The sequence below is a fragment of the Fopius arisanus genome, unplaced genomic scaffold, assembly GCF_000806365.1.
Source record: "Fopius arisanus strain USDA-PBARC FA_bdor unplaced genomic scaffold, ASM80636v1 scaffold00015, whole genome shotgun sequence".
Lineage (NCBI taxonomy): Eukaryota > Metazoa > Arthropoda > Insecta > Hymenoptera > Braconidae > Fopius > Fopius arisanus.
Genome location: NW_011887754.1, coordinates 1,451,019 through 1,468,002, shown reverse-complemented (window position 1 = coordinate 1,468,002; position 16,984 = coordinate 1,451,019). Strand labels below are relative to the sequence as shown.

The window sequence follows — 16,984 nt, the reverse complement described above, 5'->3', positions numbered from 1 at the left end:
AGCACGTTACCATTAAGACAATACGCTCATTATACTAATATAATTTCATTAGGGGTATATATTTTGCAAAGGTATTTTTTAAAAAAATTTCAAATTTGTCAATTTCACTGAATATCTTCTCGATTTTCAAAAATTCAGTTTTTAAACAATCTTTCGATTGATTAGCCATTTAAAAAAGATAAAAATGGAATTATTTATAAAAAAAAAATGAATGATGGCGGGATCGAACCCCGGCCGTCGGCGTGGTAGGCAAGCACGTTACCATTGAGACAACGCGCTCATTCTAAAAACATAATTTTATTAGTGGTATATCTTCAATATATTGAATAACTTTTTTCATTGAAATTCCACAAGATGTGGTTTCTCCTTTCCGCACGATCAACAGTCGGCTAAGTTGCAGTTAAACAAATGAAAAACAAAAAGCATTCGTACAGCAGAAAATAAAATTCACCCCGTCAACTTGATGGACACCCCAGCATTGCGTCTTGCGCCCTCCCTCTCTTGGGGTGCAGTACTACGATGCCGCTGGGGTCACTTAAACCCCCAGAACTGAGCCTCTACTTTAGTCAAAGATTTCACAGCATCTAAAATTATTTACACGAGCAGTTGTCTGGATTAGTTCATGCACCAGAACTGTGACAACTCCACTCTAATCTCTGTTTTCTATCTGGAATTTTTTTACTCCTCTTTTAGTCCTCCATAACATGACGTAAGTATGAAATAATTGCACATTAAAACAATCCATTTAATTTTTGAGTTTTTGAGGAATATTTCTCGGAATGTTTATTCATGAATTCTTCATAAATGCCATTCGAAATTGTCAACGTACTGAGAGTAAACCAGAGAATTCCTACGATACTCTAAAATTATCTCAGATTTTATAAATAACCAAGATTTTCTTCTCTCAGGTCGAAAGTATCTCGTGACACTCTTTACGAGTGTGTGAACGCAGTGATCCAGAGCTCCCAAGACAAGAAAAGAAAATTCCTGGAGACAGTTGAGCTGCAGATTGGCTTGAAGAATTATGATCCCCAGAAGGACAAACGTTTTTCAGGCACCGTCAAGTATGTTTCCACCTGACGAGGACTCCTTGAGGTTTTGCATGCTCCATGAAAAATCCATTGAAAAATAAACATTTGTTTGGATAAATAATTTCTTGCATTGGTGAAACCGAGAGGATTGCCTCAAGATACGTCAGGAAGCTGAGCTTTCCTCGGCGGACCCTTACCCAGGGTCTTAAATACTGGGGAGGTTTTATTACCGTTATTTCTTTGTCGTTAGTCATTGCAAGATCGTTAGATCCTGATGGTAAGTTTTGTCCCAATAATCACCAAAATATTAAATAATCCTCTAGTCTGGCTCAATGATGGTAATTAAATCCCTGGAAAATGGGAAGAATGATTTTGTAGTAATTCAATAGTAGCTCCAATTGTTTATTATTTATAATGTTTTTTTCTAATTGTTTAGACTGAAAAACATCCCCAGACCGAAAATGCAGGTGTGTATTTTGGGAGATCAACAGCATTGCGACGAGGCAAAGACAAATAATGTACCCTTTATGGACGCAGAGGCGCTGAAAAAATTAAATAAGAATAAAAAGCTCGTGAAGAAGCTCGGTAATAAAAAATAAATCCTCATTCATCCATCTCACTTCAACTCGTAGTATTATTTTATAAATCGACGATTTATTGATTTATTCAACAGCAAAAAAATTCGATGCCTTCTTGGCCAGTGAATCCCTCATCAAGCAGATACCTCGTCTCCTGGGTCCAGGGCTTAATAAAGCTGGTAAATTCCCCGGTTTACTCTCCCACCAGGAGTCGATGCTCGGTAAAATCGACGAAGTAAAGGCGACTATTAAATTCCAAATGAAAAAAGTCCTGTGCCTCTCTGTGGCTGTTGGACACGTCGAGATGACTCCAGACGAGCTCGTGCAGAACGTCCATCTCTCGATAAACTTTCTAGTCTCCCTTCTGAAGAAACACTGGCAAAACGTTCGCTCTCTCCACATTAAATCTTCTATGGGACCTCCACAACGGCTGTACTAAACATATTCGACATTTCCATTCTGTGGAAATAAAAATTCAAACGATCCAATTCAACGAGGTAATTACTATTCAGTAGTGAAGTGTTAGAGCCGAATGAATTTTTGTAATATATATTCTGTCAATAAAATAATCACAGAATTAATCACGGGTAATTAATTTTACCCTTTCACTTCTCAATAATTTTATTATGATTCATTGGGATTATTCTCTTCACGGGATAAAGGAAAATTTTCACATCCGTATACAAAACGGAGAAACCGGAACTCAACGACACACTGTCGCCAGATGTGAGGACCTTTGAAACATCGGAGCGACAGAACATCTCTCTGGGGCCTGCTACTGCATATCCTCTTAACATTAGCAGCAAAAAAAATTTCCCTCTTCCATTTTCTCTGACCTCAAACATATATTAGCACTATCTAGTTGTAAATTTTTTGCACATATTTAATGCTCAATTCGGGTTGAGGCTCACGGTATTGGGTTCAATTATAACAATATCAATTTCAACATATGCTTAAATATAATTAAATTTACTGGATTTATTGATAACAAATATGGAAACATGAATATTAAATGATTGAGTCCACCCCTGCAGAATCCCCTCTTTGGCTCTCTGACAAAAGATCGTCTAGAGAAGAGAAAATAATGAAAAAAAAAAGTAGGAGCAGGTGTGGGTCCTGAAGTGCACTTGCGCCCTGTTGAATGCGTGTTGGGACCCTTGGGGCCCCAAAACCCTTGTCCGTGTAGGTGTTAGTGAGGAGCAGGTCTAGTGGGACTGCCCCAAAGCCACGGGTCCCCTCGAAAATCCACCAACACGACAACGTCTTAAATAGATGGGCTTTGTGGGGGTTGTCCCACAGATATCCTTCGTCTTTCTTCTCAGTTTATATGCTTCTCTCGCTGTTGGAGCCTTCTCGTCTTTCCCAGTTGTGCTGGCAACCAGTACACAGTTTATACTTCCACTCAACAGGCTTCCTTCTCATTTATAACACCGATACTATTTAAAACTTTTAAAACAATTATTTTTATTACTAAAACCCCCATCAACAAAATAATTTCGTGGAATTTTCTGTGAGTTTCTACTGGGATTTACAGCAGCAAGTGATACATCATGATTGTCATCGCATAATTGGGTAAATTCATGAGACGAATAAATAATAATTGCATTATCATTCATTCCGATATTCATTGAGGTTCCGTAGACTGTGGAAATCGATGGAATCGATTAATTATTGATAAGCTATCGAAATCCTTGCATCCCCCTCTATTTTCTACTGTTCTCGTTTCCGAGAAAATATCATGGGAGGAAACGACGAACGAGATGATGTTGCAAAATATTGAGGATTATTCCCTCATAATTTACTGAACCGAGAAAATAATATTTCTACTGAATAATTAAGATGACGAATTTTTCTTATTATATTTCACAACTCAAAAAAAAATCAGAAGATTATTGCTAAGATATTTAATTGATAAAAGATAATAAAATAGGAGTAAATGGGAGTATCGAGCACTTGTTTATCCTCCGTTGCAAATATCCACCGACACGGAGACGTGCAATCAATCATAGATCGATGATAAATCACCATGAACGCGAATTTATGCGTCTCACCTTCGAGTATGCGCTCAAATAACCGAACAAGCTTGTCTTTCCCACAACGAATCGAAAAAAAAAACGGCATTGGGTCGCGGTATTTTGAAATAGATGAAGAGATCAACGATTTTCCTGGACGAAAAATAAATTCTCTACTCTGATTGATATTTTTAATCGCGTCACTGGTTTATTATCGGTTCGAAATGATAGAGTATTTAAGTGGATGCGCCGTATGGCATTCATGGAGAACAACTCGGGACTAGAGTGGATGGTTTACAACTTATCAGTGATATCAGTTTGAGAACAGATGCCCGGGGGGGTAGGGATTGGGGAGAGACACTCACTGGAAAACTCAGCCAGTGGACAGTGGACTTTTAGTCTTATCACAACGTTTCCATTATTTTTTTCATTTTCATTACCAATCGTCACCAAGAATTACTTGTCCGGATAGAAATAAAATCAAAACCGATTATTCGGTTCAACCGATCAACCGACAATTCGCTGATTTCATCGATTACGGATTGAATAATGCGTTTGGGGTATTTATAATCATCGACTGATGATTAAAATGTGAGTACAAATGAATTTTCAAACGCGAGACTTCCACAATCGTATTTTTTTACCGTCGGTGTGATTAATAAAATTATCTCCTCTGACTCAATGATGGAATTATCCAGAAAATAATCTGCATTCTCATAAGATTAATTTGAAAATGAGGATTCATCGAGAGATAATCGCCGAGTAGAAGCTGAAGGCACGAGTTGAAGATTTCCAGCTAGACCGGAAGTCGCTTCGGCTGCTGATAGTGCAAGAGTTGTTTTCCGGTTCAGCCCACACATCTGTGGTAATTTTTAATCGTCAGCTTGTGAAGTCGATGGAGAATATTTTGTTTTACTCGTGTTACCGGGTAAACCGCAGTTGCGTAAATCGACGGGAATAAAAATGCTTGTCTATTGAATAAAAAATAAATAAAATTTCATGCCACTAGAGTCTGTTGATACGATGAACAAGTGTCGGAAAATTTTCCAATCGTTTCATTACTGTGAAAACCGATTCTTATATCTCTCTTGGATTCCGAGAATTTTTTTTTATTTGTCTGCTACTGGATGGTTTGAATAGTTTGTGAATTTTCGTTTTGACTCGTCAATAGGATTTACTGACACTCCAATCATGTCTTCCGGTCTGCTCTTCCTCCTCCAATTGCTGTTCATCATTTCGATTTCCTCGGGATTATCAACGAGTGGGGAATGGGAGAGCATGACAGAATTTATAACAGAAGAACCTGAAGTCAGAGAGGAGACAGAAGAGGGAACAATCGATGGAATATCGAGTTCTTCAGAGAGCTCTCCAACAACGGATTATTCATCATTCATTCCTTGGGACATAACGAGCCTCGAAGAAGCCGAAGATATTTTGATAACAGCTGTGAAGCAAAAGGAAACATCGGAATCTATAACACCTCCTTCGAGCTCAGAGCCCTCAGTGACTCCTCCCTCGATCGACAGCAAAGACTTCCTCTCAAAGATCGATCAAACCACCACCTCGAGTCACCAGGTCATCACAAATATCATAGAAAAGAACGCGAAAACCTTCGAGGGCACTGAACCACCAGAGCCCCCATCGATTCCAGAATGCCAAGCCCCTGTTTCATTGGATTATGGAGATTACACTAGCTCTGATTTTACCTGGACTGCTGACACCCCAGGGAAGACTTCAAGGAATGGTACAGGTGGGAATCGATAAAAAAAATGTTATTAATAATAATTGTCTCTGAAAATTCTATTGGATTCCTGTTGAAGCTAGACAAAGTGGAGTTTATAATGTTTTGAATTGTTCAGGGGAGGGATGGAGTGACCCGGATATTATCAACTCGACCGAGTCATCCTTGACGGTGACCTGGAAGGCTCCAACCAGGAACATCAGCGTTCTGTACTACGTAGTGGCGTGGTTTCGAAGTGGTGACCCCGAACACTCATCTAAATGTCGGAGTTCCAACGAAACATTCAATTACACCATCACCAATCTCCAGGTCTGCACGAAGTACACCGTAAAATTGACATCTTTCATCGAGGGTGGGTCAGAGCAGCAACGAGTCATCACCGCAACCACCAGATTAATTGGTAAATCATGAGTTCAATCAGTAGAATCACCAGATATCACAGCGAGAATCACATCAGACTTCGCTGCTGTTTAATTCATGGGGTTATCGCAGTAATTATTTTTATTTATCGTTAATTACAGTGGAAAAAGATTCCCTGAATCTCAAGGTATCGGCAAAGGGCTCTGACTGGGTGAAAATAGGATGGAATTTACCAAATATCGAGTGTGTCGATAAGTACATCGTTAGTCGGTGTAATTCTGATAATTGCACATTCGCCGAAATATCTGAAACTTCCTACAATGCTACTGACTTAGTTCCTTGCAGAAAATATAATTTCACTGTTTCTGTTCATGGATCCCCCGGAGAGTACGGTAGCACAAGTATAGATTCAGAAACTGATTTTTTACGTAAGTTTGTTTATCTATCAAATTATTTTTTATTAAATAATAGTGGAATTTATTTTAGAAGTCTTTACAAGTTTGAAATATTTCCCGAATCGAAAAAAAAATCATAATTGCATGATAAAATTCATATTGTTACCCGCGAATTTTGCACAAAAATATGAATGAACCTGCAGAACCAGGAAAGCCCTCGCCAGCGTGGACAGAAGCAGGACAGCGGTCACTGAAGGTGTTTTGGACGTACCCCACGGGTTCGACCTGCGTGACCGCGTACAGAGTGATCCTTGATGATAATTCACAATGGAATCAAACGACCATAGGAAATGAAACGGATTTTAAGAGTTTGCCATCGTGCAGAGTGTACCAAGTGAGAATCGTTCCATTGACGAATTTCAACGACAGTGACCCCGAGGTGATCCAATCGAATCGAACCTTCCCAGCTGTCCTCAACCCACCAGGATTGGGCCACGGTCTCAACACCACTAGCACTCGAATATCACTGACATGGCGAGTTTATACCAACGAGGACAATAACTGCGAGAACACCACTTTAATTACTCAGTGCAACTCCTCTGGAGTCCTGGGGCACGGGTACGAGGAGCGCAATGGAACCACCGAGAACATCATCCCGAGTGGAACTAAAAGTGTCATTCAGAGAGTTGACATCGAAAATTTGAGTCCATTCACTCAGTACAGTTGTTACGCATCTGCTGGGAATTCCCAGGGGATGAGTGGTGAGAGCGCAGACATGTCCACTCCGACTAGCGAAGAAGGTAATAGGAATTTCATTTATTCTGGTTATTATTGCATTATTATTTTTCTTTACTATTGTTTTATCGTCAAAGAGAAAATCGGGAAAGAAATAAATGGAAAATAAATGGGAATAAATAATATCATTCCCCTGCAGTTCCTTCAGCTCCCGCGAATTTCTCATCGAGTGATGAGACAGACACAGAATTTATGCTGAGTTGGAAAGCACCGCCATATCTACCTGGTACCCTAGTGGGTTTTGAAATGGAGCTCATCATCTGGCCCCTGAACACAACAAGACCTTCGTGGTGCGAGGATCAGAAGGAGACGAATGATAGAATTACGAAAATCGGTGAGAGCGTATTCTCGTGGAGGTACGAAAATGCCACTCCATTTTCGATGCACAAAACAAAGATCAGGGCCCAAACCAACGCAGGATGGGGTAATTGGAGTGAAGAGATTTTCGTGGGAACGAGACCTGGAGGTGAGTAAATCATCATAACTTTATGAATGAATTTATTAATATATTTATCTATGACTGACAGCCCCTGGGCCTGTTTCCCTCCTCAACTACTCGATAATTCCGAATGTCCATGACCCCGATGTCATGGACTTCACTCTGTCCTGGGGCCAGCCCTGCTCCATCCATGGCGAACGCATCGAGTACTACAACGTTACAGCCATCGGTGAGAGGAGGAATTACGAGCCCCATAAATTCGAGGAACTAGTGCCTATCAATCCTCCCGAGTGTGTCAACGAAATCTGCAGGAGAGTAATGAAACTCAGAGAGGAATATACCTACACTTTCCACATTGCTGGAAAGGGAAGGGGCTATCCTAAACTTGGAGAACGAAATTCTATTACTGCAATGTTTCCTGCAGGAAGTGAGTCCTCTATTATTCAATTTCACGAGTTAAGGATGCCTGAAGAGACTGATGAGTATTCTGGGCGTAAATTTAATCTAAATTCGCGTTATTATTGTGTTCCAGTCCCTCCACTTCCATCAGCGAATTACACCAGCCTGATTACAATTGATCCTTACAAGGCCCGAAGAACAACATCGACAGCTGCAATTCTTCTCCCAGTGTTTCCTGAAACCTACGGTAAAATCCACTGCTACGCGATCATCGTAGCCAAATCCGGCTATAACAACATGACCCATTCGAGAATCAACCTTCTCAATGGGGAATGGCCCGATACGCCCTCGTGGTCGGAGTCCAAGTCGGCTGATTTCGAGATACCTTATCAGGCCGTCAAATTCTGCGATCACAATCCATGTACGTACTCTAAAGTTCCATTTCAGTTTATCGTATTTGATAATCATAATCAGGATTCTATTAATGTTTTAATATAGAATGAACAAAAAATGAGTGAAAGTCACATGAATCGGAATTTTGAGTTCTCAAAAATACTGAATTATCGCGAAAATTGTGGTTGTAGAGAAAAATACCAGAAGATATTTTTTCTCGAAGATTCAATCAGCCGTGAAAAAGTTCTCTGAGATTTCTACGTTCAATTGATCATTCTCGAGATAAGTCGATCACAAAGAAAAATATTGAATTCAATTTACCTGAGTTTCTAATAATAATCACCACGAGTTATCGCCCCTTCGAGGTTTATACGCGGATTTATCACTGTTTGAAATGAATACCAAGTTAATCACACCACTGATAAAGATGAATCAATTCGAATCGATAAACCTCACTGATTAACCTCGAGACGAGTTCTCTATTGAATTGGAATTAAATTTAAATGAATGAATTAATCTCATCCCGTTGTCAATAAATTCTGGAAAATAATTTCAGCATACATTGTCGATTATGGTAACTTGAAAGCTGTGAATTTCGTCCTGGGGGACGACACAGAGACCTGTCCGGAGCTCTCTTCAAACCACGGACAAAGATCTTACTGCAATGGGCCCTTGAAACCGGACACTTGGTACGACGTAAGGATACGGGCCTTCACCAACGGCGGATATCAAGACTCAACAATATTCACAGTAAAAACAAGTGGGTCCATTATCCGATGAAATCCCATTCAATTCAAGTGCAAACCCAATAATCTGAACATTCTCTTAACAATCATTAATTAATCATTAATTGAATAAATTCATCAACCGTCAATTTATCAGTTTAAATATTCAAAGGGAAGAAATATTTAATGATAATTAATTGTGGTTTTAATATTTGAAAAAAAAAATGTAAAGCTTCAGTTTGAACTTCTGGAATATAACTGAATATTAATGTCAAAACTGAAATATTTTTCAGATGCTGAGATGAGGGTGGCTGTAGTGATTGGAACAATATTTGGGATATTGTTCCTGGGAATTCTGACGACACTCATGCTTCTGGTGCGCAAATGTTCAATTCAAGCGTGAGTACTCGTTTTTTTTTAACTTCACTTTATCCAACAGTTAATAAACCAAAAATAGAATATTCCTAATTATTTTCTAATTACTCTAAAGCGATTCCACTTACAAATGTAATACTTGACTCTTAGTATCGGGAATCTGAGCCACATAAAAATTTCCTCGACTATCTGCAATAAAAAAAAATTCAATAAACAGTCCCCCCCTCATCCCAACGAATTCTTCAAGCGCAGCTTGATTAAGGCATTGACTCTGCTAATCACAGGCACTCCATTATTTCCTCCTTCTACAACTAATGAATTCGCATAAATAATTCAATTCTAAGAATATCTTCGCCTCGTGTATTTCCCCGACACGTACCGTAAACAATTTTCGTGCAACGAGATCGAAAGAGAGGGAGAGAAGAAAAAAAGGTAAAACCGATAAAACATTTAAAGATGATGGAATTGAATGGATCGAGTCATACTTGTTTACATGTCTCATGGTAGGTTTTATGGGAAATAATCAATATTTTTAGGTGACTCATTGGGAAGACTATATGCATGCATACATTGGATAAAAGGTGGCAAGGTCGACAGAGTGCGTTCGAAATCACGTGCAAATGCAAACCCACGGATCCCCCCAGTCTCTTGACAGTCTCGCCTCCTATCAGAACCCGATAGCCAAGTGCCGGATCCTGTCTTTTATTTTTAACACACCCTTCGTTGCTATTTTGGGGGACTATGAACTAGTGGCGCACGACCCTGTTACTCGTCTTCAACGCCCCAGTGTGTGGATCGCTTCCTAATTATCCCCCATTCTCTTCCTCTTTTTTTCATTTTTTATTTCCGTCACTTCCTGTCAGTCAGTCATCGAGGCAGCTTAGGATTTTCCTAGGTCTCTCAGAGCTCCTGGGTACGATGAACCAATCCAACAAACAATACCGCAATGAATCCATTTTTGCTATTGTTAACAAGTGCGTATCAACAAGTGGTGAATTGGAGTGTTTCATTTTTTTTGGGGAAGAAATTATCGTTTGCAGAATTTTTCATAAATCGAAATATTAGGCTTTGTCCGCCTTTTGCGGTGTTTGTAGAAATTTCGTGGAGTGAATTTTTCCATTTTTTTTTAACTTGCGAGGTGAAAAAAATAGGGCAATATCGTGAAAATTTTGTGGTAAATGCGTAAAAAGTAAATGTGGTGTGGATTCTCCAAGTATTTTTTGTAAAGAATTGTTTTTTCTAATGCGTGTTAAGACAAATATTTCTTCCTAGGGTTTCGCAATAATTAGGAGGAAATAATTGAAATGTGGTACGATTTTTCTAGGGTCTTGAGGCGATTTCTCCACTCGGATATGCCAGGATCTCCTGTACCTGCCCCATTTACGAGACGAAAATTCATCACTCACTGTCAACAGCTTGCGGACAACCCGGGTAAACTCAGTAATGAGTTTCAGTTACTCCAGACCCTCAGTGTTGACCTTCAGATGCCGACAAACGCGGCATGTCTCCAGGCGAATAGAAAGAAAAATCGTTACACCGATATTCTGCCATGTACGATATATTTCCTTCTTTTTATCCACATGCGAAAAAAAATTCTGAAAGAAAATACTTGACTTTCTCTAAAAAATTCTTCTGCATTTCCTCTCAACTCTCCAGGCGTTCCTTTCTATTGTTGATTCTATTTGAAATCGAATAAAATAGAGATTTTAATGAATTTGCATTTTCTTGTGCAGATGATTTTTCCAGAGTTAAGTTAGAGCCAGTTGACACAGACCCCAACAGTGACTACATAAATGCGTCATTTATAAAAGGGTGCGGTGGTGAGGAGGAGTATATCGCATGCCAGGGGCCCAAGGAGGAGACGACCTACGATTTCTGGAGGATGGTCAATCAATACGACGTCAAGCTTATCGTCATGCTTACGCAATTGGTAGAAAAGAACAAAGAGAAATGCCATCAGTATTTTCCTACCATGAAAGAGACATTTACCTACGAGAATATGAGCATTAGGTGCACCACTGAGTTTGATTATAGGACGTATACTCAGAGAACTCTAGTTTTGCAAAAGGTGAAACCCTATCAATCGATATTTAATTAAATCGGAGATAAACTGTACACTTTTACATTGTGTCATCTCGTATCACCGCTTGGCTAATGAATTCATGAATTAATTATTGGAGGAAAAAATCGTAGATAAAACTGGAAACGTTTTGAATTCAATGGTGTTTGTGATAATTAATTGATTTGTAATTCCAGGAGAATGAAAAGAGAACAATTATTCATCTCCACTTCAAAGACTGGCCAGACCACGATGTACCTGAGGACTTTGACCCGATGATCAATTTCTGTCAAATAATTAGACGTTACATAACGTCCACTCCTGGCCTTGCTGTGGTTCACTGCAGGTAAACAACATTCGTAATAAAAGCATAAGTCAGGATAAGGAGCGAACGGTTTAGATAAAGATTTTTATAATGTTCCCTGTAGTGCTGGCATTGGACGAACCGGAACTCTCATTGCCATTGACATTCTTCTCCAGCACATTAAGGAAAATAGGAAGCTCGATGTCTTTGGCACGGTTTATAGACTGAGGCATCATAGGATTAATATGGTCCAGAGAGAAGTGAGTTTAATATTATTGTTATCTGATCCATTCCAATAATTAATGAATTTTTCATTCATTTAGAGTCAGTACGCATATATTTATAACTGCATCAAACAAGTACTGAAGAACCCCTACTTCTCAAAAACCTGTAAGTATCTTCAGAGGAGAGAAAATATTTTTGCTGTTTTGCTGGTGTGAACGTGAATTAATTTTTACCTGAGAGTATATATATTTTTTAGATAAACCTCCATCAGTCGATCCAATAACCGTGATAAACGGCAAGAAGAAGGAGCCAGCCATAACGAATCTAGTCAGCAGTCTCGAGACTCGTATGTAGATTAAAAAAAGTCATGCCAAAAACCAGATAAAAATAAAATAATTCTCCCATTGACTATCTACAAACCGTTATTCCCCCAGCAAATAATAATTAACAGACTCAATGAAAATCTAGATAACTTAACCCGGTAGAAGTAACATGAGTTTCTTTATCGCAGAGTGAGAACGAAATGGCAATCTGAAACAGCAACGAGGTATGCTGACAGAAAAATCGTTGACATGAAAAATAAGTCACGCTTTGCTTATTGTTTGGTCTATGAAATGCTCGTTCGTCGCACTGGCTTTCCCTGTTTCAACTCTCAAACATTGTTTGAGGAGAAAATTAGTCGATCAATTAATAAACGATATGTTTGATGTATATTTTAGTGAGGAAGAGCAGTTTGTCGACATCAGTGGATTCAGCCGAGCAAATCTTCCACTCGTCATCCTCAACATCATCAAGTCCGAAATCACGAAATTGTTTGTCGTTGGGAGTCAAATATTCGAAATCCACGTCAGCAATTTGTTCAAAGCCATTCAATGATCAAATAGGTGCATTAATTATTTTTCATTATTAAATAATAATAATAATTAGCTCAAGACCTTTTTTTGTAGAAAGTAATGCGAGGTACAAAAAAAGTCGGCAGAAAAATTTTGCTATTTTGGATTCCGAAATATTCCGCAATAATTGACCGATCAAATTTAATTACGCATTTTCCAGTGAGATATAACACGTTGGATTTTCCTGTTCACGATATCGACAAGGAAGGAAAATCCAGTGCCAGTAGTCTGCACGGCTCTGATGACTCCAGTAATTCATTTTACGAGAATCTTCAGCCAATGAGTCGTTCGAAATCTGCGCATTTTATCAGTGAAGATCCAGCGGTGACTGAGAGTGAGTTAAATATTTTTCGAGAAACTCATCATGTAACCAGCTCATTAATTCTTACCCTTCCCTTAATGAAACTTCATTAATTCTTCCAGAACTGCTCGACACATCACTCTAAGCCAGAACTGTTCATCCGGCGATTAATTACCTCGAGAATTATTTTTTTACCTCTAGTGATGGTCCAAAGCCACTTGGTCTTTCACAATTGCACAAATAATATATCGATTTCATTAAAACTGTAAATATTACACTAGGATAATTACAATAAGGATCAAGTGCTCTTAATCAACGAATTCTTTCATTCCGATCTCATGGTTATATTGTTTTAATGGAAAACATAATTTATGTACAATAAAAGAGCTAATAATAAAAAATCAGTATCGATACTTTGTTGAGTAGTCCTTGGGAGAAACAACGAGACCTCTTCCCTTTCTCGCACCTCTGTACACAGTCTCGATTATGTCGATCATTTCCTGCTTATCCTCCAGGGTCCAGTTGATTTTATTATTATTACCTGTCCCAAGATCGATCATGATGTGTTTGTTCCTAAAGAAGAACATGACAGTACAGGGATCGTACAGCTCGTACATTTTATTGAAGTCTGGAACTTCTGTGATATCCACCAGGTAAATTACTGCGAAATTCTTCACCTTCTCGGCGATATTGTACAGGACTTCGTCCATCTTCATGCACATAGGGTCCCAGTCATGACCAAAACGAATGACCTATGAATAAAACATAATCCATATATTGCCTCTAAATCTTCAAAACATTGTCAAACGTTTTCCCTGAGGTTAACCTCCTGGAGATACTCACAACAACTCGATCCTCCTCCGAGAGGATGGCCTGGTCCACCTGCCATCCATTATGTAAATGAGAGAGCATATAAGACATGATGAAAACTGATATTCCTTTTCAAAACAGAAAAAAAATCACTCAAAATCGCAAGGACGTCAACAAAACTCTCAAATTCGTTCTTGTCTGCCCCAAAAAATGCAACACTCCATCAAACTGAAGTGATCAGTTTGTTTTCAGCCCCCACTCTTCCCTCGATGATTCATAACCCCACCAGTATTTCTGTTTTACCCACGTTGCAACGACATTTCTCGCCCTCCACTAGTAGAGCACGTAAACAGTAAACAAAAAGGATTCACTCATCAATAAAGCAATGTGATAATTTGAAAATTGCATCGCAGTTGGACGTACGAAGTTTAGACCGTTTAAAATGGCTGCTGGACGTGGAATACTGAGTCTGAGATTCAATCAAGACCAGGGTCAGTTCATTTTTTTTTTTTTTCATTTAACAGGAACAAAGGCACGTCCATTCGCCTTTTCCTCGTCAATCAATTTCTTGCATTTGGCCCGAGGATGAAGGCACCGTCAGAGGATTTATTGGAGTGGTTGGATTGTTTGGATTGTTTGGGTTTCAGGGTGCTTCACGTGTTGCATGGAGTCAGGACTGAGGATTTACAATGTTGAACCCCTGGTGGAAAAGGCCCACTTTGACAGTGACCTCATGGGTAGCATTGCCATCAGTGAAATGCTCTGGAGGACAAATCTCATTGCTCTCGTAGGTGGCGGATCTCGGCCCAAATTTGCGGATAATACTGTTCTGATTTATGACGACGCCGCCAAGAAATTCGTCCTGGAGATCACATTTACCAGTACCATCAAGGCTGTGAGACTTACGAGAGATAGGTGCGTATTCCAATATTGCAATTATTGCTTACTCTTTCAGATTTGAAATTCGTTGCGGCATTTTATTTAATTGGATTCATGATATTTTATTATCCCTTTTATATAAATTCTAGATTGATTGTTGCACTTCAAGGGGAAATCCACGTGTTCTCGTTCCCATTTTCCACTAGGAGATTACTGACCCTCGAGACGAGGGACAATCCCAAAGGACTTATGGAGGTCGCCCCCCTGACTAGTGCATATAAACAATTATTGGTGTTTCCTGGACACAAGATTGGGAGTGTCCAGCTGGTCGACCTTGCTGCCACTGTTGGGAGTTCCTCTGCACCTGCGACCATTCCTGCTCATCAGGTGAGTCCCTTAGATTATTAATTAAATTGTTATTAATTAAGAGATGAATATTTTCGAAATAAACAGGTAATTGATTTCATTATCAAAAAATGGAAATTATTCATTCCGAAATTATCGAATTATTTCAAGGGAGCATTGGCTTGTCTGGCTGTTAATTCAAATGGAACAATGGTCGCAACAGCCTCAGCCCAAGGAACCCTCGTCAGGGTCTGGGACAGCGTCAGGCGACAACTCCTGGTCGAACTACGACGTGGGACAGACCCCGCCACTCTCTACTGGTATTCAAAATTCATTCAACGACTAATTAATGTAATTGATGACTAATTCACCGTAATTTCCAGTATAACATTCAGCAGAGATTCCGAGTTCCTCTGCGCGTCTAGTGATAAAGGGACTATTCACATATGGGCCCTCAAAGACACTCGTCTTAACAGGAGATCGACGTAAGATCATTTGTCACATTGATTCCCACCTTTTCCATGAGACCGATTCAGTCATGTTTGGGTAATTGCATTTTCAGGTTCTCAAAGATGGCCTTTCTTGGAAATTACGTCGAAAGTCAATGGGCCCTCGCTACATTCACTGTACCCCCTGAATGTGCATGTGTCTGCGCATTTGGACCGCACCATTCAGTCATTGGTTAATAGAATAATTTTTTCCGATAGAAATTCCACTTGATATGAATTTTATTTTTCATTGATTTTATGTATGAATCTATTACAGCTGTCTGCATGGATGGAACGTTCCACAAATACGTTTTTACGGCCGAAGGGAATTGCAATCGTGAAGCCTTCGATGTTTTTCTGGACGTCTGCGACGACGACGACTTTTGACACCTGCACAAAGAATCCTAGACCCCCTAGATTGTTTTACATCACTTTATGTCGAAAGCAAGGAAGAACTGAACTATTTGCAGATTGTAGATACTAACCGAGCGAGAGACAATGTTAAATCGTTTATTCTGTGTACATAATTTTTTAACAAATATAAATGTTCTAAGAAGATTACACAATCTTGCCTTCTAGTCAATTCTTCTATCGGGGTGAATCTGTTGCGTTCGTTCTCTCCGGTATTCCTCTGAAAATAATGCACAAACCGTCAATCTCGCGAAATTAATTTTCACGTTGATGATTTATTTGATAAAAATTATTTCGCTCACTCCATGCTTCAGGAAAGGCGAAAGCCGTGATGGTAGGACTGAAGGACAGCCCAACCATTCCAATTAATCCGAAAAATAACAGAGTAAACCTTTTTGTTGTACTTTTCTTCACGCCCCGCAGCTTTCGAAGAGGATTTTCTCTCTCTTCTTCGCTCATTTTTTGAATTTACTAGTGAAGTTATCAAGATTAAATTCAAAATGATGAGAAAGCAGAACGAATAATCGAGTATCAGATAAATTAATAATTAATAATTAATTAATTGTAATACATTTAATTAAAAATGTCTAGTCGCCTTTATCCTTCCAATCTTTTATTCGCGAATGACTTCACTATTATTTCATACTTGCAGTAGAGAATTGCGGGTTTCAGATGCAGGTTATGATTGCAAGTAAAAACTCATCAAAACAGCATTTTCTAACCTAGAAATAAAAAATTGGAGCAAAATTGGAGTAACCTCCGCCCGGGTGCGATTTAGTGCTCCCAGAAAAGAAATGGAAAATAATTTGAAATTGCGAAAATGTTGATGAAAAATTGTTCTCAAGAGTTTAATAGTGATAACAACCGATAATTAAGAACGAAGTGATGAAATAGTAATGGCTTGATAATTAGTGATAAGTGATAATTGATAACTGTTAAAGATTCCTGGACAGAGGTACCAGAGAAGTGAAATTCGAGAAGAATTTCTAATAATTCCTCTTTTGGTTGGGGAGTTAACCCGATGAT

At 39.1% G+C, this 16,984-nt stretch overlaps 4 protein-coding genes and 2 long non-coding RNA genes across 10 annotated transcripts; 3 read left to right on the top strand and 3 right to left on the bottom strand.

The window, feature by feature from the left end:
• Window positions 1-583: 583 nt before the first annotated feature.
• On the top strand, window positions 584-2,190 carry LOC105263593 (60S ribosomal protein L10a). The gene is made up of 4 exons (XM_011299886.1): window positions 584-709; window positions 909-1,064; window positions 1,468-1,616; window positions 1,705-2,190. The coding sequence occupies exons 1-4, from the start codon at window positions 705-707 to the stop codon at window positions 2,046-2,048; spliced, it is 654 nt and encodes a 217-aa protein (XP_011298188.1). The 5' UTR covers window positions 584-704; the 3' UTR covers window positions 2,049-2,190.
• Window positions 2,191-2,567: 377 nt separating this feature from the next.
• LOC105263590 (uncharacterized) lies at window positions 2,568-3,893 on the bottom strand. Its single transcript, XR_891908.1, has 2 exons — window positions 3,661-3,893; window positions 2,568-2,980 (listed from the first exon to the last, which is right to left on the bottom strand). It is a non-coding gene; the product is annotated as an uncharacterized lncRNA (long non-coding RNA).
• Window positions 2,974-13,438, top strand: Ptp52F (Protein tyrosine phosphatase 52F). Of its 5 annotated transcripts, XM_011299880.1 has the most exons (20): window positions 4,000-4,212; window positions 4,320-4,486; window positions 4,793-5,371; window positions 5,481-5,762; window positions 5,884-6,150; window positions 6,321-6,917; window positions 7,052-7,378; window positions 7,440-7,778; window positions 7,884-8,171; window positions 8,700-8,903; window positions 9,162-9,267; window positions 10,568-10,794; window positions 10,977-11,311; window positions 11,500-11,648; window positions 11,731-11,866; window positions 11,930-11,996; window positions 12,088-12,177; window positions 12,551-12,715; window positions 12,885-13,058; window positions 13,148-13,438. In XM_011299880.1, exons 3-20 carry the CDS (start codon window positions 4,813-4,815, stop codon window positions 13,168-13,170), a joined length of 4,335 nt encoding a protein of 1,444 aa, XP_011298182.1. In that variant the 5' UTR covers window positions 4,000-4,212; window positions 4,320-4,486; window positions 4,793-4,812; the 3' UTR covers window positions 13,171-13,438. The 5 variants fall into 5 exon arrangements, 4 of the variants coding, with proteins under 4 accessions (XP_011298185.1, XP_011298182.1, XP_011298183.1 ...); XM_011299883.1 differs by lacking the exons at window positions 4,000-4,212; window positions 4,320-4,486 and adding an exon at window positions 2,974-3,181; XR_891909.1 differs by lacking the exons at window positions 12,885-13,058; window positions 13,148-13,438 and adding an exon at window positions 12,300-12,378 and having other exon boundaries at window positions 12,551-12,642.
• Window positions 13,362-14,061, bottom strand: Dim1 (thioredoxin-like protein Dim1). Its single transcript, XM_011299885.1, has 2 exons — window positions 13,869-14,061; window positions 13,362-13,777 (listed from the first exon to the last, which is right to left on the bottom strand). The coding sequence occupies exons 1-2, from the start codon at window positions 13,944-13,946 to the stop codon at window positions 13,427-13,429; spliced, it is 429 nt and encodes a 142-aa protein (XP_011298187.1). The 5' UTR covers window positions 13,947-14,061; the 3' UTR covers window positions 13,362-13,426.
• A 73-nt stretch (window positions 14,062-14,134) lies between these two features.
• On the top strand, window positions 14,135-16,113 carry LOC105263587 (WD repeat domain phosphoinositide-interacting protein 4-like). The gene is made up of 7 exons (XM_011299878.1): window positions 14,135-14,326; window positions 14,483-14,750; window positions 14,864-15,101; window positions 15,231-15,379; window positions 15,443-15,544; window positions 15,622-15,740; window positions 15,825-16,113. The coding sequence occupies exons 1-7, from the start codon at window positions 14,278-14,280 to the stop codon at window positions 15,932-15,934; spliced, it is 1,035 nt and encodes a 344-aa protein (XP_011298180.1). The 5' UTR covers window positions 14,135-14,277; the 3' UTR covers window positions 15,935-16,113.
• LOC105263588 (uncharacterized) lies at window positions 16,044-16,352 on the bottom strand. Its single transcript, XR_891907.1, has 2 exons — window positions 16,261-16,352; window positions 16,044-16,178 (listed from the first exon to the last, which is right to left on the bottom strand). It is a non-coding gene; the product is annotated as an uncharacterized lncRNA (long non-coding RNA).
• Window positions 16,353-16,984: the final 632 nt, after the last annotated feature.